Raw genomic sequence first — 24,125 nt, 5'->3', positions numbered from 1 at the left:
TTACAAAGGTACCATCTTAGTGTGACCTTTCATGACTTGTACTGGGGTAGCAGCAGTGGGCTGGCAAGAGAATCAGAAGCGAGCACATTTCTAACGTATCCAAGCCAACAGTCTTTATCAGCACTTGCATGTTAGAGGATCTTTCACTAATTGCCTTTGCATATGCCTTACATGGCATCACATTAACCAATGTCCCACATGTCATATTTAGACATTATTGAGCTTAGTTTCATAGTTTGTAACACACATTTCACTTTCTTTGAATTCAACCTTGAGATTTCCTTTTTTCCAATTTTAAAAATTTTTAGTTGATTTGGAAGGCAGAGAGATCTAGTCACTGGTTCACTCCCCTAATGCTTTGAACAGTTGGGACTGGGCCAGGCTGAAGCTCCTGGAATGCAATCTGGGTCTTATGTGGGTGGCAGAGACTGAAGTATTTGAGTCGTTGTCTGATCCTCTTCAGGGTATGAATTAGCAGGAAGCTGGAATCAGGAGCGAGGCCGGGCCCTGAACCCAGACATCCCCGTATAGAGTGCAGGTGTCCCAAGGGACTTCCTAACTACTGCAGAGGAGTAGGCTGTGGGGTTGGCCAGTTGCAGTACCAGTGCTAGCTCTGTTGGGTTTCTCAGGGCCTCAGTGTCCTCTTCTGCTGAGAAGTTAGCTGCACGTCTTTGTCTGCTATCTGCGGGGGTCTGGCTGCAGGAGTCCCTGCAGTGTCTGTGGACGCTCAAATTCCTTCCATAAAATAGTTTTGTATCAACCAATCATTTGCTCCAGTACTTTCTGCAAGTAATTTCTGTAAGACTTAATATTCCAAATACAATGTAAACGCCATGTATGTAGTTATTATACTGTGTTGGTATGGAAATAATGGCAGTAGATGACCTGAATGTATTCAGTACAGATGAAATTAATATTCAGTATTTTGCAGATATGGAACTTGTGGGCACTGTTCTGACTTGATGCTGTAGGGTGGCAGTGATGACTGAATGAGCCTTGAGAAAACTACTAAACAGCGCCTACTGTGGCTTCATATTTTAACCTTTTACCTGAAAGTCATTCACATGATCACTTACAAAAATTTTTAAAAATTAAGATTAGGGCCTGGTGCTATGGCTCAATGGCTAAATTCTCACCTTGCATGTGCCAGGATCCAATGTGGGCACCAGTAACTGTTCCACTCCCACCTAGCTCGCTGTGTGTAACCTGGAAAAGCAGTGGAAGATGCCCCAATGCCTTGGGATCCTGCATCTGCATGGGAGAACCTTAAGAAGCTCCTTGCTTCTGGCTTTGGACTAGCTCAGCTCTAGCCATTGCGGCCACTTGAGTGAACCAGCAGATGGGAAATCTTTGTCTCTGTAAATCTGATCTGCATTTCCAATTAAAAATATATAAATCTTAAAAAAATTAGTTACGGTAAAACCATGCTTGCAATAAGCAGTTAATATTTCTTTTACCCATTCTCCTTTAATAGGAAAATGTGGGAGTTTCCTGAGCAGAGGCAAAACATATTAAGCACAAGGATCTGAATGTTACAGGACTATACTATATATATCACTGGCTTCCTAACAATTACATTAGATACTTTAGATGTTTTTACAATTAAAAAAATTCTAACTGCTGCTGGTTCACTTCCCAAATGCTGGCAATTATGAGGGGTGGGCCTAGAACTCAACACTTCTCATTTGGGTGGCAGAGGCCATAGTACTCGAGTTGTCAAGTGCTTCTACAGCATGCATTAGCAGGAAGCTGGAGTACCAAGTGGATTTGGAACCTGCATCCAGGCACTATAACATGGGATGCTTGTGACCCAAATGCTGTGTTAACACTATGTGGATGTCCAGCCTAGTGCTATAAGCATTTTTGGTATCATTCAACATTGAAAAAATATTTTCTGGCTTTGCAAATCTTCCAATTATATATACACCAAGTTAAAACCAACATGTTGATTTTTATTATTATAAACAAAACCGCAGTTTTCAGATGTTTCTTGAATATACCGGAAATAACCATCCCACAATGTCACATGTTGCATTTTTCTTCACTTAGCATTTCGAATGAGATGTTTTGATGTTGTTTCACCCATGTTAATAGTTCTTTCCTTTGTGATTTCTTTTACTGTTTGTATCTCCCCTGTCCCAAGGTCAGTAAGTAACTCACCTGTTTTGTCCGAGTAAATTCATTTTCGATTTTTACAAAATTCTTATGTAGCCCGTATGAAGCCATCTGCTGAGGTAGACTTGTTCTATTTCAAGTAGAGTTAAGTCTGAGGAAGGATTTTAATTATCTTAAGTTTATTTGAAGGGCACAGAAGTTGTAAAAGGCCCACAACCAGAAGGGTTAGGTTAGGCCGAAGCCAGGACGCCAGACCACAATCTGAGCTTCCCATGCAGGTGACTGGGACCCTAGGATCTGAGCTGCTCCCCATGGAGCAAGTTAGCAGGCAGCATCGGCAGCGGAGCTGGTACTGGGAACGTAGGTAGTCTGAATTGGCATGTGGGTATCTTTAACAGCACCCAGACCATCGCACCAACTACTCTAAGGATTTAAAATGATGGTCTCCGAATGGTTAACACAATTGCCCAGTAACATGGCACTCTGTTCATTATCACAGTGTCTCATCACATATCAATCTCTTTTTAATACCCACAATCTTATTATTCCTCTTTGGCAAGCATTTCTAGGCAGTATTTACTTCTCCAAACATGCTTTAGAAACACTTTATCACATTCTTACAGTTCTTCTCTACTCCAAACATTAGGGCTGCTTGAAATTGCATTAAACCGACACAAGCAATGAAAAACAAGTATTTTAATATTTAGTGTTGCTATATAGAAATGTGGTACTTTTACATTCTACGTTTAAATTTTGTACACTTCTTGTTAAAATTATGCCTAACTACTTTACATATTTTATTGTTACTGCGAAAGAAATATTTTTCACAGCCTTTTGAGCTAGAAAGGCATTATTCTTAATGGGCTTTCATTGTATAACCAGCTTGCTTCAGTAGTTTCATTCTGTATGTCGAAAAATGTAAGAGCATTTTGCTTTATAAACATTAAATGGATTTAGCTGGTGCTGGAGAGAACACTAAACATTGTGCATATCAGGGTAAATCAACTTTGCAGTTTTCTAAGAAAGAAACTGGAGCCACTGGCTAATTGTTGTATTCTTAGGTGTACTGCTGCCTGAGGGAAACCAGTGCATTGTACTTCACTACTTGAAACTGAGGAGAAAGTGATGTACCCATGTCTGTCAGTGTGACTTGGAGACAGCGGGGAACATTCGAGAGTGGCTGTGCTGTTAGAGCTCCATGTGGCTCCTTTACCTCACTGCTTGACAATGCATTTTGGCATAAGCAAGATGAATGACGTACATATTTTTTTTTTCCCATGGCAGTTAGATTTGACATGAATGCCCTAAGTAACTGGTGTACACACAAAAGATGAAGTTGGGAAGCCGGCCTCCCATCCGTGGGCCTGGTGTACACCAGTCCTCGGAGGATGCACGCACACCTGCCACTCACACGCCCCTTGTTTCTGAAGTGGCAAGATGCCAGCCCTGGCCAAGTGTTCACAGTGGAAACTGCCTTAGACGCCTCTGAAATGAGAGTCAGTATGTAAATGTGCAACATGACATTATTATTCTAGCTTCCTGGCTGCTTTCAGCAAGCACTGACTGCCACATGAGGTCTCAAGTGTTTTGGCATAGTGAAGAAATGTTCAAAAGAAGCTAAAGTAATGAAGTTGGATCTGCATTTCTGTAGATATTCAAGCTGGCATGGAGGAATGAAGTCCTGGAATCAGGGCTGGATGGTCTCCACTAAACACTAGGCAAGGGCCTTGGATGCCAGGCTACAAAGCAGAATTTTCCATCGTGAAAGGTCACTACTATTTCTTCCTCTAGGTCTAAATTTACACAATATGCACACTTCCCCTAACCTTATAGCATACTCTGGGTACTCTATGCTCAATCTTACCAGTTTCCTGAAGTATATCAACTTTGCACAATTTTAAAATGAAGAGGAGCTAAGGACAAAGAGGTGGGATATGAATATGCATTTAGAACCCTAATATAGCATATGCTACTTGATAATTAACTTCTTTTTAAGAGTTAGGGCTTTAGGGCCAATGTTGCGGTATGGCAGTATAAGCCACTGCTTGTAACATCTCATGTCAGAATGCTGGTTTAAATATTGGCTGCTTTTGTTCCCTGATCTTTAAGTGTGTGTGCGTGTATATAATGCTTATTGTTTTTTGGAAAGGAAGATATACACAGAGAAGAAAGATCTTCCTGCCATTGGTTCACTCCCCAAGTAGCCACAATGGCTGGGACTGAGACAATCTGAAGCCAGAAGCCAGGAGCTTCTTTCAGGTCTCCCACTCAAATGCAGGGTCTCAAGGCTTTGGGCTGTCCTCAACAGGTCACAAGTAGGGAGCTGGATGGGAAGTGCAGCACTCGAGACAAAAACTGTTCCGCATGGGATCCTGGCACATGCAAAGCGAGGATTTAGCCAATAGGCCATTGCGCCAGGCCCCAAGCAAGCTGCTTAAAACACTTCAGAAAGCAGCAGTAAATGGCCCAAGTTCTTGGCTCCCTAGTCTTCATATGAGATACACAGATGAGTTTTGGGCTCTGGTCTGGACCAGCCTCAGCCATTGTGACTGTTTGGGGAGTGAACCAGTGGATGCAAGATCTGTCTCTTTCTCTTTTTTAAATACATATTTGAGTTGACGTCAGGCTCTGTGTGATCCAGGATAAGTTCTTAGTGGAGTTCATCGACTGTCAGTTTTTGCAGTTCCCATGACTCACTGGTCTTATTTGCATGTGGCAATCTCTGCAGCTGAACTACTATTGGACCTAGGCCTGTGGGTGACGAGGTCAAGGAACTGGAGGTTTGCGAAGTGCAACTGTAGTGGGATCTGGGGTGGTGCAAGGTACAGGTTAGGTGCTCCTCAGCTCTGCCCTTCCTCCTCCATTCCAGTCACCACTGCCTGACACATTTCTGTTCACGAGAACAGCAACAGAACCATCTCCTGTGCTGCGACTATGTTTACGGCAGCACATATCCCTGACTCTGCACTGCTCTGCATCGGCTCCAGGGACCCCTGTGCATATTACAGAGACAGAGCTGACGCTGAAAGAGAGGACAAACACAAAAACGCAAGTCCAAAGAATACTCTTACTCATACAGCATTTTCTCTTCTGTGTTTCAGGACAGTGAAAGAAAGGGATTCATCAATAAGATCTATGCCATCCAGGAGGTGTGTGTCAGCGTCCAGAACATCCTGGATGAAGTGGCTTCCTTTGGCGAAAGGATCAAGAAGTGAGTGATGCTGACTGAGAGTCCCGGCCTTGTGCGGGGCAGCGTGTCCATGTTTGTCTAAGAGGGTGAAGTGCCAGGTTCTTTTTGGCAGGGGACATTCCTTCTGGGTGGTCTGTTGCTCAGTTTCATCATTATTTGTCTCTGCCAGCCTTAGGTTTTATGAAAGTTCTGACAATTTCCTTCCTGAAATTTAGAACATATTGGTTGGAAAGAAGTCATACTTGTAGCTTTGAAGAAGTAACACCGTCCCAAATTCTTAACACATTTTTCACAGTGAAAGACTTTGTTCTTAAATGGAATACCATGAAATAAATAGAGGAAAAAAAAAAAAAAAAACAAACACCAAGCTAAATGAGGATTTCAGGTGATTAAGAGACCTGCACTTTATTATTAGTCCAGTTTATATTTTGCATTATTCTAGATTGTTAAAAAATATATATATGGTACCTTGCAAAAAACATTCCTAAATTCTTTCAAATTTATGTAGTGAACAACTGTGACCTAAGCTAATACTTTGTAACCTGGAAAATGCATGAAAAAAAAATACTTTTACAATGATTGTTTCAATATAAAAACAGTAAGGCTGATTTTAAATGATTAAAAAAATACCCTAAGGCTTCACACTACTGAATCTATGTGAGAATTAGCCAATCTAGGTTGATTACCAGTGATATGAGAAAGGATACTATGCATCCAAAGATGCGTGAATTTGCTTTATTTTCCATATCTATCCCTTATTTATTATTTATAACTCGAAGTTTCCTATAGATTTAGAAACTTGGACGCACAGAATTTGAAAGGAGTAAATTATTTAAACCAAAGGTGTGAGGCATTTGTCCAGCGTCTTTCGTGTGAGAAGAGATAATGCATTTTCTTTGTGTTACTGTTTTCAGAGTTGCTGAGTTTCCACTTTATTGTATTAGAACAGACTCTCCCTTGCTCCCATACAGCATTCAATCTGAGACTTTTTGAAGACTGGCACAGCTTCCCTGTTTTATTTGTATTCCTGATGCTATTCCGTTGTCTTGCTACCCCATCCATGGAGGCACTAACTTCAAGGCATTTCCCTACTGGGTGTTATCCTTTCCTCGGGTGCTGATATCTGCCAGCAGGTCCTGAGTTAGCTCTGACCCCGGCTAGCAAACCAATACCTGGAAGGTGGAAGCCCTACTGTAACTCTGGGTGGTTGGAGGCCTAAAAACAGGTACTGGTTGGAAACCTGGGGCTGGCTGACTAGCTTCTGGCAGTGGACCAGCCTTGGATTTTGTGTCACTTTGAGCTAGGTACATAAAGATGGCATAGGCTCCAAGTGGTATTAGTAAAGCTAAGAAACAATGCAATGATAAGGGCCCTCAGAACACATTAGAAAAGCAGGAAGGTTAGTACAGTGTGGGGTCACAGTGTTTTAAATTTATCTTAATCTCCACTAATGTATGTTGTAGTCCTTTGGGGTGGGGTTTGTCCAGAGCAGTTTTGACCCCAAAAAGATAACTCCTGAGGACTGCATCTCAGAGCAGTCCTCTTTTCTCCCCAACAATCTTTTGGATTCAAAAGCAAGAGTCTCCTGGGGTCACATCATCCAGAACACAGATTCAGAAGCAATCTTTAAGCACAAAATGAAAAGCCTCTATAATTACCATATCTTGTTACTAAATAATCATTCCAGAACTTCCTTGAATTGCATCTCTTTTTGGGGTAAGATCATATTCTAGATTTAGATTCCATAATGTCGAGTGTGGAAATAGAAAAGGGTGGTCTCTCTTTTTTTCTTTCTTTCTTCCAACATAAGCTACATTGGTGAGGATTCTTTGCCATTTAGCCTTCCAACAGGAATAAGGAGAACACAGGGAGCCATCAGTGGGGCTGCCCAGAAGGAAGGTTTTCTGAGGGAAGAGCCAGTGCCCTCACACATGGGGTAGTGTGATGGATGGCTCTGAACTGAGCCACGGGAAAGCAAGCAGACCCTCAGCCTTCTGTTCTCTCCACAAGCAGGCAGACACAAGGGAAGCACAGGTGTGCATCAGGGAGGGAGGCATGTGTCCTTACCTGGTGACAGCTACAGGATGCTCGCTCTGGCCGTGAGGAGACAAGGAGCAAAGCCAGACCCCAAGGGTTACTGAAAACAGGATCAGCAGATGGACCCAATGTTGGCTCTTCAACCAGAAAACAGTTCTCGGAAACAATTGACCTAGTGAAACATAAAAAGTGAGCCATGCTCAACAGCTGAGGAACAATTTTCTTGTGTAACACTGCGGAAGAAAATCTCTCAGTAGTTATCTTTTAGGGTCAAAACTGCTCTGGACAAACCCCACCCCAAAGGACTACAACATACATTAGTGGAGATTAAGATAAATTTAAAACACTGCGGCTCCACAGTGTACTAACCTTCCTGCTTTTCTAACGTGTTCTGGAGGCCCTTCTCGTTGTACTGTTTCTTAGCTCTACTAATACCACCTTGACTAATATCATAAACATGTTACCATAACCAGTCTTCCTTGACATGAGTTATTCCAATGTTATATAGGTGAAACGGAGGGCTATAGTCACATACAGAATGTAGTCTACGAACAAAGATTTGCTAACTGGCTCTTCGTTACTAAGGATAGAGCTCACATAGGGTGAGGTCTTCATAGAGTTCATGGAAGATGTGCACTAGGAAAACTGCATGGTTTTCAAAAAAAGTTTATCAAATTTCCACTTTTTCATGGCCTTTTTGAAGTACCTTTTGATAGTTCCTCTTTGGTGGCTGAACACTGAGGGTCTCCAAGAATGTAACATCATGTCTATGAATGCGATTACGTTTATCTGCTTAGCCCTGGAGGTGCTGTCCAGTGTTTCTGATTTCTGTGTAATTCTGTCAGTTTCTCTTCGAATCTACCAGAAATTCATGCCGGAACTTCTACACAAAAAGCCTTAAATGATTACCATTTTTCCACGATCCATTTCCCTAGTTATCCAGATTTAAAAAAAAAAAAAAAAAACAACTTTGGTAACACCTTTTGTCTGAATAAATTCCTTCCACTCTCCATAGTACTGTCTTTTCCGACTTTCTACTTCTGTTCACTGGTCCCATTTCTGTCCTTTGTTAGCTGTCAGACTCAGCCAGGCAGCCCTCTCTGCCAGGCTCTCTGTAGTATCCATCCCTGGCAGCTGAGCCATAGAGCCCGCAGTTCTATGCTGCTGGCCCCACACTCTCCTTTCCCACAGGCATACGGGGACAGCAGTAGGGTTAGGGTTTGACCCTCCCCTACCTATGCCTTTCTTGGAAGAACAGCTGTGACAGCAGGCTAACTGCATTGCCCCGTTGCCGGATTTCCAATGAACTGAAACATAGCTAAGTAGGTAACAGCCTTTTAAGGAATTCTCGAATTCAGAGTGTTTCTAGAATGCATGTATGTGTGTATATTTACACATATATACACATATATTCTACAGATAATCATTAGGGAAGTTTGGTTTCCAACATGGGAAATATCAAAAATTGATGAAAAGAGGAACAGTAACTTCAGGGACATTCAGCTGGGAAAACTTGGTAAAAAACAAGGCTGAGTCTTAGCTTTGGCAGTAAAAACAAACCCTTGTTCAGGCAGGGAATCCCCTACATAGAGCAAGAGCTAATTTAGACCCTGCAGTGGCTTACCTTTGACTTGGGCTCTGGGTTTTATCTTCTGGTAGCTTACTGTACTGGGATTCCAGTCCAGAGAGAAATGCAGTTTCAAGTTAGCATCACATTTATTTGAATATTTGTTTGAAAAAGGTATGAAGTGTTTGAAATTGCTGATGTGTTAATTTTCCATTCAGTACTTTCAACTGGACCGTCCCATTCTTAAGCTGGCTGGCGATTGTAGCCTTGTGTGTGTTCACACTCATCCTGTACTTCATTCCACTGAGATACATTGTCCTTGTCTGGGGTAAGTAAAGCCACTGCTGCTTTTCTTTTTTTAAACTCACTTAGCTTCTGAAATCAAACTGTTTTTAAAGCATGAGTTACACTGTCGGTAGTTTCTATATTTATGGACGTGAAGCTGTTCTGTAATGAGAAAAGACAGGTCCGTTAAAAATAACAATAGTCTCAAGATTTAGGGCTACCTGCAAAATGCATTTTTCTTATCTGGCACCATAGGTTCCATCATACCATAAACATGTAGCAGTACGGACTCTTCATATATCACAGAGTAGCTGTGTCTACATACCGCTCTGATTTCGCTTATTAAGTGATGAAAATAAGAGGCACTTCACTCCATTCGGTGCGTTCAGGACAATGTGGGGTTTTGTTTTTGCTGTGATACTTTGTTGTAGAGGAATATGTATATGTGGTTTACACATGGTGCCTGCTTGAGAGGTCACCTTTAGAATTCAGGAAAAGGGTCCCCAGTATTTACAAGCTTCTTAGGAATAAAATGTCTGCTTTATGTGGACCAAGTAAGAATGCCCCTGCAAAAAGCCAATAAAGGCACATCTTACTGTTTTCTTTCTTCCTATTTTGTCTTTTATTTTGGGGGCCTGGTTCTTAAAGCTGTCATACAGCATACCAGTTTCTGAGCACTGTATGCGGGGGCGGGGGTCAGTTTCAGCATTCTGTATAGCTTTGTCTCCTGACAAAATTCCTTAGTGTTTGTGATTTATTGACTAATAAAACTAGGACATAATGACACTTACATACACAAGGGTACTGTCAAGGAGTTCATGGGAAATGGAATTAAAACCTACCTTTATTTGGTGCAGAAAATTCTGAAATCCATGCTTAGTTTTTTTATGGTACACATTTTCCATGAACATTTTTGGAAGTACCTTCCTGGGTGACAAAGAAATTCTTTGGTTACCACTCACTCACCTGTGCATGCATTCAAGTAACACTGCTAAACCTAAAACCAAATGGGTCCTCACTTGAAAAAATGTTTACATACACACGCACACACACAAGATGTAGTCAGAAATACACTGACACTGGAGTGCTTGAAACATCGGATTTACTCACAGTTTTGAGAATGCTATTTCCTTTGTGCTCCTTCCTGTTATGTCGTTACGCTCTGTTAAGGAGGTAAGTGAAAGTGACCATTCTGATGAGAAACTGCCCAATTTCTACAGTTCGTTAAAACAGCACTTGCGTTTTACAGACTCCTATCCAGTGTCTGGTCAAGTGCTTGTTTTTGACCCCTTCCCCGATCTGTTTGACTGAAGGAACTGCGCTGGAGAGTGTGGGTGGTAACCTACCTGCCTTGAGCTGCAGCAGCCCTGTCTTCTTGCCAGAGGTGACACACGTCCCACGTTTCCCCAGGGTCTCTGACACTGGAGCCCAAAGCTCACATGTGGCTGTGTAACCTGTATGGCCTCACTTTAAAAAGTAGTTTTAGAGAATGTGTCTGAGCTTCCCATTTCATCAAATGGAATAAGCTACATGATTACTAAAATATTCCACAAAAATGAAAGCCAGAGGTCTTTGGGTCTTACGTGTTGAGACACAGTCCAAAATCAAGATTCCAGAAGTTTACTCTGAATAAACTCTCTTAGAAAACTTGGCTTCTCTTCAAACTTAATGCAAATCCTTTGTTATGTTCGAAAAAAAATCAAGAGCAACCACCTGTCGTGTAAACATTTAGTTTGCATTAAGAGCACCAATTCCTACCACCAAAAGAAGCAAAGGAGGAAACCAGTAAATTTACTGCTTTACCAATCTCCATCCCAAAACACAAGAGATGTTTCATTTAAGTGAAACAGTAAAGCACAGATTTGAAATTCTTCTTCCCAGTGAACCTCCCCTTGTCTCCCGGATAGACTTTCCTGCTGGGAAGGAAGGGGGAGAAGTTGCGGGTACTGCTTTCTTCAGTGAAGCCTGAGGAACGATACACAAGTGAAACGTCAGGTTTGTTCACACCTTTGCGAGAATCACGGTTTAATACTTGACCTATCATTTTTCAGGCATCAATAAATTTACAAAAAAGCTTCGGAGTCCATATGCAATTGATAACAATGAACTACTTGATTTCCTTTCCAGAGTCCCTTCAGATGTACAAGTGGTATGTACTGCATGTTTTATTATTACCTTTATGGTTTGAATGTCGTGTAGATTTCCTCACACAGCAATCTTTTTTTTTTTTTTTTTTTTTTTTTTTTTTTTTTTTTTTTTTTTTATTATTGTTGCTTACATTGTATTGTGTAGTACAGTTTCATAGGCGCTAGGGATTCCCCCCACCCCTCCCATACCCCTCCCCCCATGGTGGATTCCTCCACCTTGTTGCATAACCATAGTTCAAGTTCGGTTGAGATTCATTGCTTGCAGACACATGCCTAGCATAAAGTTCAGCGTCTTATTGTCCAGATAAGTTCAGTGGCCTCTTGGGGAGACCTTCTATGGTCTGAAAATAGGTCTAACAGAGTAAAGATCCAGTCAGTTAAAAGCCCCAACGAGGCCACAGTATCAATATACAACATTATGGAATTAATTGACATAGTATTGGGTAAACAATATGTTAAAAATAATGCAAGTTCCCTTCTTCGAAACATCTGGGTTGAGACAGTATCAATGACAGGTTCAAAAAAAAAAAAAAAAAATAACAAACAACCAAACAAAAAATTACAGGTTAAATCAAGGCAAACATGTGGTATCTAATCTTTTGGGATTCGCTCATTTCCCTTAGCATTATAGTTTCCAGTTGTACCCATTTAGCCACAAAGAACTGCATTTTGTTTTTTTTAATAGCTGAGTAGTATTCCATGGAGTAGATGAACCAAAGCTTTCTTATCCAATCTTCTGCTGATGGGCATTTCGGTTGCTTCCATGTTTTTGCAATTACTGATTGTGCTGCAATGAACATAGGGATGCATGTTGGTTTGTCGTAAAACAGGTGTTTTGGATATATTCCTAGGAGTGCTATTGCTGGGTCATATGGTATGCAGATTTTGAGTTGTTTGAGTGTTCTCCAGACTGATTTCCATAAAGGCTGTACCAATTTGCAGCTCCACCAGCAGTGGAGTAGGGTTCCCTTTTCCCCGCATCCTCGCCAGCAAGCGTCGTTGGTGTTCTTGTTTATGTGGGCCAATCTTACTGGTGTTAGGTGGTACCTCATCGATGTTTTAATTTGGATTTCCCTTATTGCTAGGGAGCTGGAACATTTTTTCATATGTTTGTTTGCCATTTGGACTTGTTCCTTTGTGAAATGTTTGCCCATTTCCCGTGCCCATTTCTTGAGTGGCTTGTTTGTTTTGGTTTTTTGGTTGTTTTGAAGTTCTTTATATATCCTGGAAATTAGCCCCCTATCGCCTATATCGTGTGCAAAGATCTTCTCCCACTCTGTGGGTTGCTTTTTTACTTTGTTGATTGTTTCCCTTGCTGTACAGAAGCTTCTTAGTTTGATGAGGTCCCATTTGTTTATTCTGTTCTCAACTGCTATTGCTTTTGGTGTCCTTCTTAGAAAGTCGGGACCTACTCCTAGGTCTTGCAGGGTATTTCCTACATTTTCTTGCAAGAGTTTGAAGGTTTCTGGATGTAGGTTTAGGTCTTTTATCCATGTAGATTGGATCTTAGTGTATGGTGATAGATGTGGGTCTATTTTTTTGTTTCTACAGGCTATCAGCCAGTTGTCCCAACAACATTTACCAAAGAGGCCTTCCCACTTGCTTGAGCTGTCATTGGTCTTTTTGTCAAAGATTAATTGGCTGTATTTGTGTGGGTTCCCTTTTGGTGCTTCTATTCTATTCCATTGATCTTCCTTTCTGTCTTTGTGCCAGTACCAGGCTGTTTTGATAACCACTGCTCTATAGTATGTCCAGAGGTCCGGGATTGTGATTCCCCCTGCTGACTTCTTATTTTTCAGGATGGTTCTAGCTATTCGTGGTTTTTTGTGCTTCCAGATGAACTTTTGAATCATTGTATCCAGTTCCGTGAAGAATGTTTTGGGCAATTTGATTGGAATTGCATTGAAAATGTATATTGCTTGTGGTAGTATAGACATTTTAATGATATTGATTTTGCCTATCCAGGAGCACGGGATGTTATTCCATCTTTTGAGGTTTTGTTCAATTTCCTTTTTAAATAGTTTGTAGTTTTCTTCGAATAGGTCTCCTACGCTTTTGGTTAGATTTATTCCCAAATACTTCATACTTCTCTCTGCTATTTTGAATGGTATCCTGTTGGTTAGATCTTCTTCCATCTTGGTGTTATTTGCGTACACTATGGCTGTTGATTTTCGTTCGTTAATTTTGTACCCCGCCACTCTGCCAAACTCTCGTATAAGTTCTAGCAGTTTCTGTATTGAGTCTCCTGGTTTTTCTATGTATAGGATTATGTCATCTGCATATAGTGAAAGCTTGACTTCTTCGTTTCCTATACGTATGCCTTTGATTTCTTTTTCTTGTCTTATGGCCTCTGCAAGTACCTCTAGGACTATGTTGAATAGCAGTGGTGATAGCGGGCACCCTTGTCTTGTTCCAGATCTCAGTGGGAAGGGTTCTAGCTTTTCTCCATTCAGTATGATACTGGCGTTGGGTTTTTCATAAATTGCTTTGATTATGTTGTGGATTTTCCCATCTATGCCTACTTTGGCTAGAGTTTTTAGCATGAAGAGGTGTTGGATTTTGTCGAAAGCTTTTTCTGCATCTATTGAAACTATTATGTGGTTCTTGTTTTGCTGTTTTTGGATATGGTTTATAACATTTATGGATTTCCGAATGTTGAACCATCCCTGCATCCCAGGGATGAATCCTACTTGATCCGGATGAATGATCTGTCTGATGATTTTTTGAATTCTATTGGCTAGGATTTTGTTGAGAATTTTAGCATCAATGTTCATCAGAGAAATAGGTCTGTAGTTTTCCTTCTCTGATGGTTCTCTGTCCGGTTTTGGGATTAAGGTGATGTTGGCTTCATAGAATGAGTTTGGGAGGGTTGCTTCCTCCTCTATTGTTTTGAAGAGCTTGTAGAGGATTGGGGTTAGTTCTGTTCGGAATGTTTTGTAGAATTCTGTAGTGAAGCCGTCTGGGCCTGGGCTTTTTTTCGTTGGGAGATCCTTGATGACTGTTTCAATCTCTACCTCGGTTATGGGTTTATTTAATTCTGCAGTTGCCTCCGGACTGAGTTTTGGTAAGTGGTGGGAGTCCAAGAACTTTTCTATTTCTTGGTGGTCCTCAAATTTGTGGGAGTACAGTTCTTTGTAGTAATTTCTAATTATTTTCTTAATGATTGCAGTGTCTGTTGTTATGTTGCCTTTTTCATCTTTAATGCTATTAATTCTCACTTTCTCTTGTTTTTTTTTGGTCAATCGGGCCAGTGGAGTGTCTATTTTGTTTATTTTCTCAAAAAACCAACTTTTTGATTTGTTGATTTTATGTATAGTTTTTTTGATTTCTATTTGGTTTATCTCCTCCCTTGTTTTGATGATTTCTTGTTTCCTATTGTGCGTGGGACTCTTCTGCTGCTGTTTTTCCAGATCCTGGAGGTGTGAGGTTAGTTCCTGTATTTGGCGTCTTTCTTGGGCCTTGACATGCGCTCCGATTGCGATGAATCTACCTCGTAGCACTGCTTTGGCGGTGTCCCACAAGTTTTGGAATGTTGTATCAGAGTTTTCATTGGTTTCCATAAATTTTTTGATCTCATCTTTGATTTCTTCTCTGACCCAATGTTCGTTTAATAGCATATTGTTCAATTTCCAAGAGTGCGTGTACTTCTTGGGGAGTTTTGAGTTGTTGATTTCCAGTTTCATCCCATGGTGGTCTGAGAGGGTACATGGTATGATACTAATGTTTTGGAAGTTGTTTAGATTCGCTTTATGTCCTATCATGTGGTCGATTCTGGAGAAGGTGCCATGCACCGCTGAGAAGAATGTATAGTCTGTGGCCTTAGGATAAAAAGTTCTATATATGTCTACTAAGTCCAGTTGTTCTATTGTTTGTGTGAGCTCTGTTGTTTCTTTGTTGAGTTTTTGTTTCGTTGACCGGTCCATTGTTGTTAGAGGTGTGTTGAGATCGCCTACAAGAATTGTGCGGGTGTCTATGTCTTCCCTTAAGTCTGTAAGTAATTGCTTTACGTAACTAGGTGCATTAAGATTCGGTGCATAAACATTAATGATGGTGATTGCTTCTTGATGGATCATTCCTTTCACCAGTATAAAATGGCCTTCCCTGTCTCTTTTGATGTTAGTTAGAATGAAATCTATCTCGTCTGAAATTAGGATAGCTACCCCAGCTTTTTTTTCTCGTCCATTAGCGTGAAATATCTTTTTCCATCCCTTCACTTTCAGTTTCTTTGCATCCTTTCTGGTTAGATGCGTTTCTTGTAGGCAACAGATGGTTGGGTCTTGTTTGATGATCCATTCTATTAATCTCTGTCTTTTGATTGGTGAATTTAGACCATTTGTGTTGAGAGTTAAAATTGAGAGGTTGCAATTTTGCCCTGCCATGTGTTTGTGTTGTGTATGTGTTGTTGCCTATGTAGTTGTCTTGTTTGTGCGGCCTTTAGTTTGGAGACCTTCTTATTTGCCAACTTTGTTTGTGATTTGCCTCCTTTTTGTCCGGGACTAGCGCATTTCTAAGGAGACTTTGCAGGGCTGGTTTTGTGTAGACATATTCTTCTAGTTTTTCTTTGCTATTGAAGTATCTGATTTCGTTCTCAAATACAAATGAGATCTTTGCTGGGTAGATTATTTTTGGTTGACAGTTGTTTTGTTTCAGGACTTGGAAGATCTTTGTCCATTCTCTCCTTGCTTGTAGGGTCTCTTCGGAGAAGTCAGCAGTAATTCTGATGGGTTTTCCCCTGTATGTGATCTTTTCTCTACTTCGTACTTGTCTCAGGATTCCTTCTTTGTCTTCATTGGAGTAGAACTTGAGCACCGTGTGTCTGGGTGAAGATCTCTTTGGATCATGTCTGTTGGGAGTTCTCTGTCCATCCTGTATGCGGGGTGGATTCGTGTTCCAAGTGTTTTGGAAGTTTTCCTGTATAATTTCATCAAGCACTGCTTGCATCCCAGATTCTCTTTCTACTCCCTCGGGGAGGCCGATGATCCGAATATTCAATTTTCTAAGGTAATCCTTCATCTCTTGCATCATTTTATTAGTTTTGCTGAGGTTTGTCTCTAGCTGTTTAATTCGCTGGGCACTTTCATTTTGTGTGTCTTCTGTTTCAGAGATCCTTTCCTCTGCCGCATTTATTCTGTTGATGAGGCTTTCAATTTTATTCTCTTGGGCATCCAGTTTGGTTTTGATTTGTTGTATTTCGGTGATTATGCGGTTCTGGTAGTCTTCCAGCTTTGTGTCCACGTCTCTGAGAAATTTTAGCATTATTTTCATCAATTCCTTTGCTGGTAACACGTCCATGTCTTCATCTCGCATCGCCGATATTGATAATGGCTTTTGGCCCATGTTTGGTGGGGTGCTGGCTCTTTCATCTGGAGCACAGCTCTTTCTAGTGGTTTTTCCCATTGCGTTGGTGTATTCTGGTAAGGCAAATGGACCCGTGTGTTGAGGGGCTGTCAGGTGCTTTCCTGTAGAGATTGGAGCCTGCAAGCGTGGTGTTGCCGGGCGTGGTAATTTTCAAGGCACCGTTGGTGCGTTCTCAGGGCCCGGGGCTGTAGAGCACCACCTTGGGGGCCCAGTGGATTCCAGGCACACTCTGGGCACCTCTTCTACAGGTGTGCCACCGCAGGGCGTGGAGGGATGGAGGCGCTCTCTGGGCGCGCCCCCTGCACGGGAATCCACAGGACGTAGAAGGTTTTATGTGCTTTCTCCCTGCGTTCTCCTTGTCAGGGACTGCAGGGTTTTTCAGAGCCCGCCTGGTGTGTCTCCCACACACAAGACTGTGGTTGAGGCACTTTCTGGGCGTGGCTCTTGTGCAGTGATTCCACCACTCGTGGTGTGTGTGTGGCTCCTCCTCACAGGACCGTAGAGGAGGTGTGACCCAGGCGCCCTGTTAAAATAACTTCTCAGCGGGATCGCACAGTGCCAGTGTGGCACAGGAGATTTCAGAGCTCTCCCGGTGTGTCGCCTACACTCAGGACTGCGGGGTGGGAGGCGAGGAATGGACAGTTCACACTATGGGAGTGGCATCTGCGTGTCAGGGACACACAGCGCTACACTTCCCAGTTCAGCACCCTCCTGACTCCTGCGCTACGGAGGCGGCTGCTGCAGGCGGGACCGCCTAGCCCAGCCCGGCGCGGCGCTCAGAGTCCTCCTGGTGCTGTCGCCCACCCACAGGGTTTCAGGGTGTCGGGGATTCCAGACTCCCACCAGCAGCCTCCGCGCGCTGAGATGCACTGGCCCACTTAGCGCAGGAAGATCTGAGGCGCTTTCCCGGGACCTTTTCAGCCACCAACACGCACCGCTGTTCCCAAGGCACAGACCTGACAGTTTCAGGTTGCGCCCCTTGTGTTCTCAGAGGCTGGAGCCTCAGCAGGGGGTGGGGAATGCGGAGGCTGCCACGTTAATCCCCAGCTCACCAAAGTCCGGCTGCTGCAGTCTGCTTCTGCTGTTGTTGAAGAATTCCGCCGGCGACAATCCCTCCGATTTCCCTGTCTCCAAGCTGGCCGCGTCTCCCGTCAGGCCGCTCTCAAAGGTGACTCAGCAGGTCTGGAGTGGGATGTCGGCTTCTCTACCTTTGCCCTGCTCCGTTCTCGTTGTTCTTCCGAGTTGTGTGGAACTTTTTGGCTCCACACTGTCCCAGGGAGTTTCACGGACCTCTCCCTACGGTTTCCTGCCGCTCCTCTTCGCTGCCTCTGCAGCACTCTAACCTTCTCTCACTGAACTCTCCCTCATAGCCTTTCTCCTACGTCGGCCATCTTCCCTTCTCACACAGCAATCTAATACGCCTGGGCTGTCATCTACAAACAATTGATAATGAACAGGAACACTAGGCTAGGTTATATGAAGAACTTACCAGGGCTGTCATGGAGGTGTGGATTTCAGTCTCTGAAAGGAAGTCATTATGTCCTGAGAAGTGGAAATATCACATGGGGAACATTTAATAGAAAAGCATTTATCTTAGAATTTGCCAGAGTAAATGAGTGAGTATGGCGGGGTGGGACATACTGGTTGCTTTTTGAAGATTGGGCACAACTCGAAAACCTTTCAAATCTTTGGAGATCGATGCCTTTAACCATTAACTGATTTCTGAAGAGCGGCAATTACCTTTTTACCTCCGTTTTCATTGAGTTCTCATTTGATGTGGTGGGAGAGATGGCTGGATGGAGATTATGACTGCACTAAACAAATAGGAAATTGGAAGGAATTACTATGCAGTCCTTCAAATGGATCCAGGTGGCTTTTTAAAAAAATGTGATATGTGAAGACCACAATGTTCACTTCAGGGTTCCAAGTGGTTTCCACCAGGATTTCCCTCCGAGTGTCACTCCATGTCTCTATTTTCTGCAGCCAGCTGCAGATCCCACAGAACTTCTAGCTGAGCATTCCCTCCACCCCAAGCAGTCTCTCCTTCCTTTGCCAGAAAATGACCACCTGACCAAGTTTCTCTGAACTCTGTTTAAACAGGTGCAATACCAAGAACTGAAACCAGATCCTTCTCATAGCCCATGTAAAAGGAAGAAAAACACTCTTGGCTAGCCCGCTCCCAGCACCAAGGAGCACAGCATCTGTCTGGGAAGATGAAAAGCCTTCAGCCTCAACAGCATTTCCTTTCTTTGTGCTTTTTATTTATTTTGTCTTTTTTTTAAATCACGATTGAGAGAATTTGTAAATAGTGTACAAAGGCATATGTCTTTGAAAATATATTTCCATTGTACAGACTCGATAAAGGTTGAGTTCGTGCTGTGTGAAAGCTTTGTTAGCTGTAGACAGTAAAACACATTGCAAGAACTAATCTAAGAATCTTAGCACTGCAGGTGCATACTTGTTTAATTACAAGTGAAAGAACTAAAATGCTCAAGTGTGATCTAACTAAAAAAAAAATGTTGATTGTAAATGTGATTATTTTTTACCTGAAAAGTAGCCCATTGCAGCCTCCTATGTTTTATATATCTCAAAAGGAGGGGGGAAAAATCCTAAAGCCTGAAAAACGAAATGGATGCATTTCAATGCAGTGTGGTTTTTTGGCTTTAAGATACTGGTATCTACTCATGGGTAAATTACATAAGTCTGACAAGGCTGAATTCAGCTAATGACTGAAGGTCCACTCACCTACCTGAAGAGAATTTTCAACTCCGAAATCCTACAGGAAGCTTTAAACCTTCCAGCATTCCGTCTAAAAAAGAAAAAAACAATCTCTACAGGACCATCCAACCACAATACTGCCAGGTTTATAGTGTTCGCCTATGTGAATTTTTATAACTATGACTTACTTTAACTCATACCAACTTAGCAAATTAGCAACACAATTCAGCTGTCAAAAATGAGTGAACTAAATCCATTAAGCTTTTGTGTCTAATATAGCTTTGTGCATCGAAAATGGTTTGTTAATACTCATGTGTTCTCACAGAAAAATAATCTGCCTTCGCATCAGGTTACTGAAATGCTTTAATACCATGATTTTTTTGTTACTGATGTGAATTTTAATATAGAGAAGAATGCAGTGTGCTCAGTGACATGCTAGTGTTTCATTACATTCATTTATGAAAAATCATTGTTGATATGAATGCATGAAAACTTTTGTACAATAAACGGCTTACTGGGGAGTGGGGGGTGCCTTTAAGAATGTTTCACTACTTACCAAGGAATCTATACTTACACATTGCATTTCCGGCTCTTAGGGTAGATTTTGTACCTAACTCCTTGACACATGGAGGGAATATACCTCTGAAGAAAGAATGAATTCAGTTGGTGAGAATGTTTTACTTCCCTGACTTGGTAGGGGATTCAACTCAGTTGAAATTGCTGCAGCCAATGTTTTGCACTACTTTATATAATAATAGACTGGGATGGGATGAAGATGGGGTTACACTGGGAAAGCTGAAACAGTTTTCACTCCAGAAGAAGAGTCCCTAAATTTAATCTCATCAGAGCTGATTTTTAAAGTATTTTTATTTTAGAGATAAGTTGTTAAATACTATTTCTTATACTATAACTATTTTGATCTGTTTATACAGTATGCTTGAAAGAATGTCAATTAAATTCCCTTTCCATGACCTCAGTATGCTCTGTCCAGTGCGTCATGTTTAAAATTATGTGCTCATATTTGCATACCGTCACTGTTTGTTGCTGAAACAATTCTCCATAAAGCTGATGTTACTACAGAAAGTTTCCCGGTGAGTTATGTGAGATTTATGTTCTGCCCCGAGACCGTGTCTACTCGACCTCCAGAGTACCGACTGCACAGTAACCATTCACAGATGACCAATTTGTTTCCTTGTATCAGATTTCAGATGTTTAGGTCAATGGTAATGTTGACTACACATTCACTCATTAAATACAAAAGAAAATAATCTTTTCTAAGTATCATCTGTATTTTCTGGGGGGAGAAGAGGTGGTTCAGAGAGGAACGATGAGTGACTGCATGCATATGAATGATGTTTTATTTAAAGACCTACACATGTGGTTTAAACAAACATGGCCTTTCCTGAACCCTTGACTGTTGCATAAAACTCCATACCCTCAGAGATGTGAGCACTGACTAGCTTGAGATATGAAAATGATATTGGGGGGAAGCACTGCAGTTAGAAAACACTAGATTCACAGATAGAAAATGGAACCTCTCTCCAAATTTTAGTTATCTAAGACATGACATTTGCCTTGGTTTTGATTCACAATACAAATTCAGATATTGATATCACTCTAGCTATTTGAACAATAAATACAGTATAGCTTAGTGAGTATATACAGAAAAAAACGTTCACATTCCAAGCTACAAACAGTTAATGTGATTTTTAAGTACAATTAACAGTACTCACCTGTAGGAACTTAGTACTTTTGTCCTGCTCCAGAATAAGTTTGTAGAAATTTCCAGCTGATATCCTAGGCCATGGTCAAACTGGTAACATCTTATTAAAATTACAACTAGAATTGAAGCAGAATGAAAGTTAAATTAGCTGACAGATTTCTGAATGTGTATTCTGGAAGATTTTTAATCCTGCATTTAAAAGTGAAGAGAAGTTCCCTGCTAAGCTCTTTCACTCAAGGACCACAGACAGCTTTTTCTTTATTCCACTTTGATCTCTTTATGGAAAGGTCTCCAAAGCATGGAAGAAGTCTAATTGGTATTAAGTATTACATCGAGGCTGTAATTCCAGTTTATAAACTTGTTAAATGAAAAAGGGCAGCAGTTAATCCAGAAACGCCAGAAAAGACTCACCACTGCGCTTCCTGAAAAAGCTTCAGGTGCTGTTACATGAATAAACATGCGGTGTGCGTGTACGTGCACAGATGCCTATGAACAGTGGCTTGACTGGGCGACTACAATCAGCCTTTTCCAACTGCTCAGTTGAAAAGGAATTAAAACTATGAAAAATAGCACAAAGGTGATACTTACAACAGCATCATTGCTTTAGATTTTAACTCTTTCCTGAGATGACTGGCATAACTTTTGAAAGGGAAAAAAAACGCACTGTGTTTTGATGAGAGTTCTCTTTCTTAGCAGTTCCTACATTTCAGCTACTTCAGTGGTAAACTGTGTAACGATAGTCTCTCCAAGTGAATCTGTGAAGTATAAAAATATAGGAAATGAGAGATCATGCAAATGAAGTCCATTAGCTGTCCAAAGTTTTCACATACTGTAGAATCCAACAACACAATGAAGATATGCTGGAAATCAATGACTGTTTATGCATTACTGAGGGAATCTGGGTTAAGAATAAAAACAAAACAATCAGATATGTAACTGGTCTCAAGTGAGTTGTAATTTATTGGGACCCTGCTGTTTCTCACTCTGAGCTTTTTACACAAAGCAGTCTATTAAATGCACAAGCAGTATTTTTGCAAATATAGGTTTTTAAAGCAACAATTATGTACTGGTTCTTTGTCTCTCCAAATGTCACTGAAAACTAGTGACTCCATTTTGTAGAAAGTAACCAAATGGCACTGCTCTTCTGTGCTAGTCAATTAGCGATGTTACTGTGTTGGGCAGAAGGCTTTGTTTTAGGAGAAAAAAGCACAGTTTTGATAATAACTCTGCCAAAATTTGTAGTATGTAGCAAAGTTGAAACTGTAACAATTTCCCCCACTGTAGATTTTTCAACATTCCTTAAAAGAGAGAGAGAGAAATGAATGACCAACCTCAATCAGACTGTGATGCTGAAAATCATCTTCTCACAAGGAACTGATGTGAAGGGATCACGAGCTGTAGCCAAGTAGAACTGTGGCTGCCCCTAGTGAGGAAAGGACAGTGATGACGAAGGCTTAATTTTGCTTCCTAGTCGAGGATGAACTTCAAAATGACTTGAGTCAAGTTGAGGGGTTTAAGTTGTCCGGGTCCAAGTCCTGGAGGAGATGGTAAATGCACAAGGAAAGCAGCCTGTCTTTGGCATCGCTAGACTCCCGAGACGAGAGCTACACAGTATCACACAGAGAGCTGGGCGTGAGGGGAAGCACAGGCCAGTCACCTGCTCCAGTTTCAGAGACCCCCATTTAATAGAGCTACCAGAGAACCAGAAATCTACTCCCGCTAGAAAACACGCACTCAGACAGCGGTGGTTGTGACAATCATGACACCTAAATATATGTGCTTTGAAATGCTGCAGATCTATTGGTGTCAAGACTTAAGGCAAGCTTTACAAAAGTGTGTGTCATTTTCCTCTTACCCAGAGGGAGCTACTTTGCTGCTAGTGCTCCATTTTATGTTTGAACCTGAACAATGAATTTTAAAATTTCTTTCCAGGACATACATGGGAAAATATATCCTCAGAAATAACAGAGGAAAACCTTTTAGATTACGTGTTTGGTAATTTAACCAGAGACCATACTCAATGACATTTGTGGGTATAAGGTATCAGGTACATGCCATTTATTCTTGTACATGGTGATGCTAAAACAAATAAGGTATATGTACTTTATCCCTATAATTGAGACAACCACAGAAACCATGTAGGTATCCGTTACGTGGCAGAGTTTCTGCAAGTTAGTGGAAGGGTTGCCAGGTGTTTCAGTGAGTTAAACCCCAACTTGTGATGCGAGCACAGTGCCAGCTGGAGTGTCAGTTGCTTCACCCGAGAGGCAGCTTTCTGGCACTGCACCTGAGAAGGCAGAAGAGGATGGTCAAAGTACTTGGGCCCTCCATCCGTCCTGTGAGAGCAGGATGGAGCTCCAAGCTCCTGGCTGGGGCCTGGCCCAGCTCTGGCCACGGTGGCCACTTGAGTAACAAAACACATGAGCAATCCCTCTGCCTTTCAAATAAATCTGTTTATAAAATTTATGGAAAATATTACTCAAAGCTTGCTTTGGTACATAATTTTGAAATCCAGTCTTTTCATAACAGGCATGTTTTAAGAACATTTGAAGATCTTGCATAAGCCTGCATTTCAAATATTTTGCACCAAAATTTAACTTTTGATTACTAATTGCAGTTTTTAAAAATACTCATGTGTATGTGTGTGTCTGAATATAATGATCATAATTGTAAAAGTAGATTGTTTTGAGTTGCAATACAGAAAACAGAACAAGACTCCACTTTCCTGGTATTCACAGAAGAGGAGGTAGATAGCGTATTCTGCAGAACACTGGCAAGACATTCTCTGAATTCTTATACCAAATGGATGTTTGTTACCTGCATTAATGTTCCAAATAGTAAGTTTTAAAATAATTTTTTTTCCAGACAGATGATAAGATTATAAAGTTAGTAATCCTTCAAAGGGATTTAAGGTATAACCTCTGATAAATTTAGCTATCATTTAATCTTACCAGTTTCGCCCCGCGTTTGTGTGCTGATCATGAA

At 41.4% G+C, this 24,125-nt stretch overlaps 1 protein-coding gene and 1 long non-coding RNA gene across 8 annotated transcripts in view; one reads left to right on the top strand and one right to left on the bottom strand.

The window, feature by feature from the left end:
- MCTP1 (multiple C2 and transmembrane domain containing 1) overlaps positions 1-20,690 on the top strand; it is a 406,611-nt gene extending 385,921 nt beyond the window's left edge. For all 7 annotated transcript variants that reach the window (XM_040986053.1, XM_040986052.1, XM_040986051.1 and 4 more), the window contains 4 exons: positions 5,217-5,326; positions 9,128-9,237; positions 11,246-11,343; positions 18,800-20,690. In XM_040986053.1, the coding sequence (XP_040841987.1) occupies positions 5,217-5,326; positions 9,128-9,237; positions 11,246-11,343; positions 18,800-18,871 (390 nt within the window). In that variant the 3' untranslated portion in view covers positions 18,872-20,690. The remainder of the gene's footprint in view (positions 1-5,216; positions 5,327-9,127; positions 9,238-11,245; positions 11,344-18,799) is intronic.
- LOC121160330 lies at positions 5,325-11,246 on the bottom strand. The gene is made up of 4 exons (XR_005884533.1): positions 10,037-11,246; positions 8,967-9,356; positions 7,373-7,514; positions 5,325-5,509 (listed from the first exon to the last, which is right to left on the bottom strand). It is a non-coding gene; the product is annotated as an uncharacterized LOC121160330 (long non-coding RNA).
- Positions 20,691-24,125: the final 3,435 nt, after the last annotated feature.

The sequence above is a fragment of the Ochotona curzoniae genome, unplaced genomic scaffold (genome assembly GCF_017591425.1).
Source record: "Ochotona curzoniae isolate NIBS_2020 unplaced genomic scaffold, NIBS_Ocur_1.0 contig_4501, whole genome shotgun sequence".
NCBI lineage: Eukaryota > Metazoa > Chordata > Mammalia > Lagomorpha > Ochotonidae > Ochotona > Ochotona curzoniae.
The sequence above is the reverse complement of the archived record's forward strand: the minus strand, read 5'-3'. Positions and strand labels throughout refer to the sequence as shown.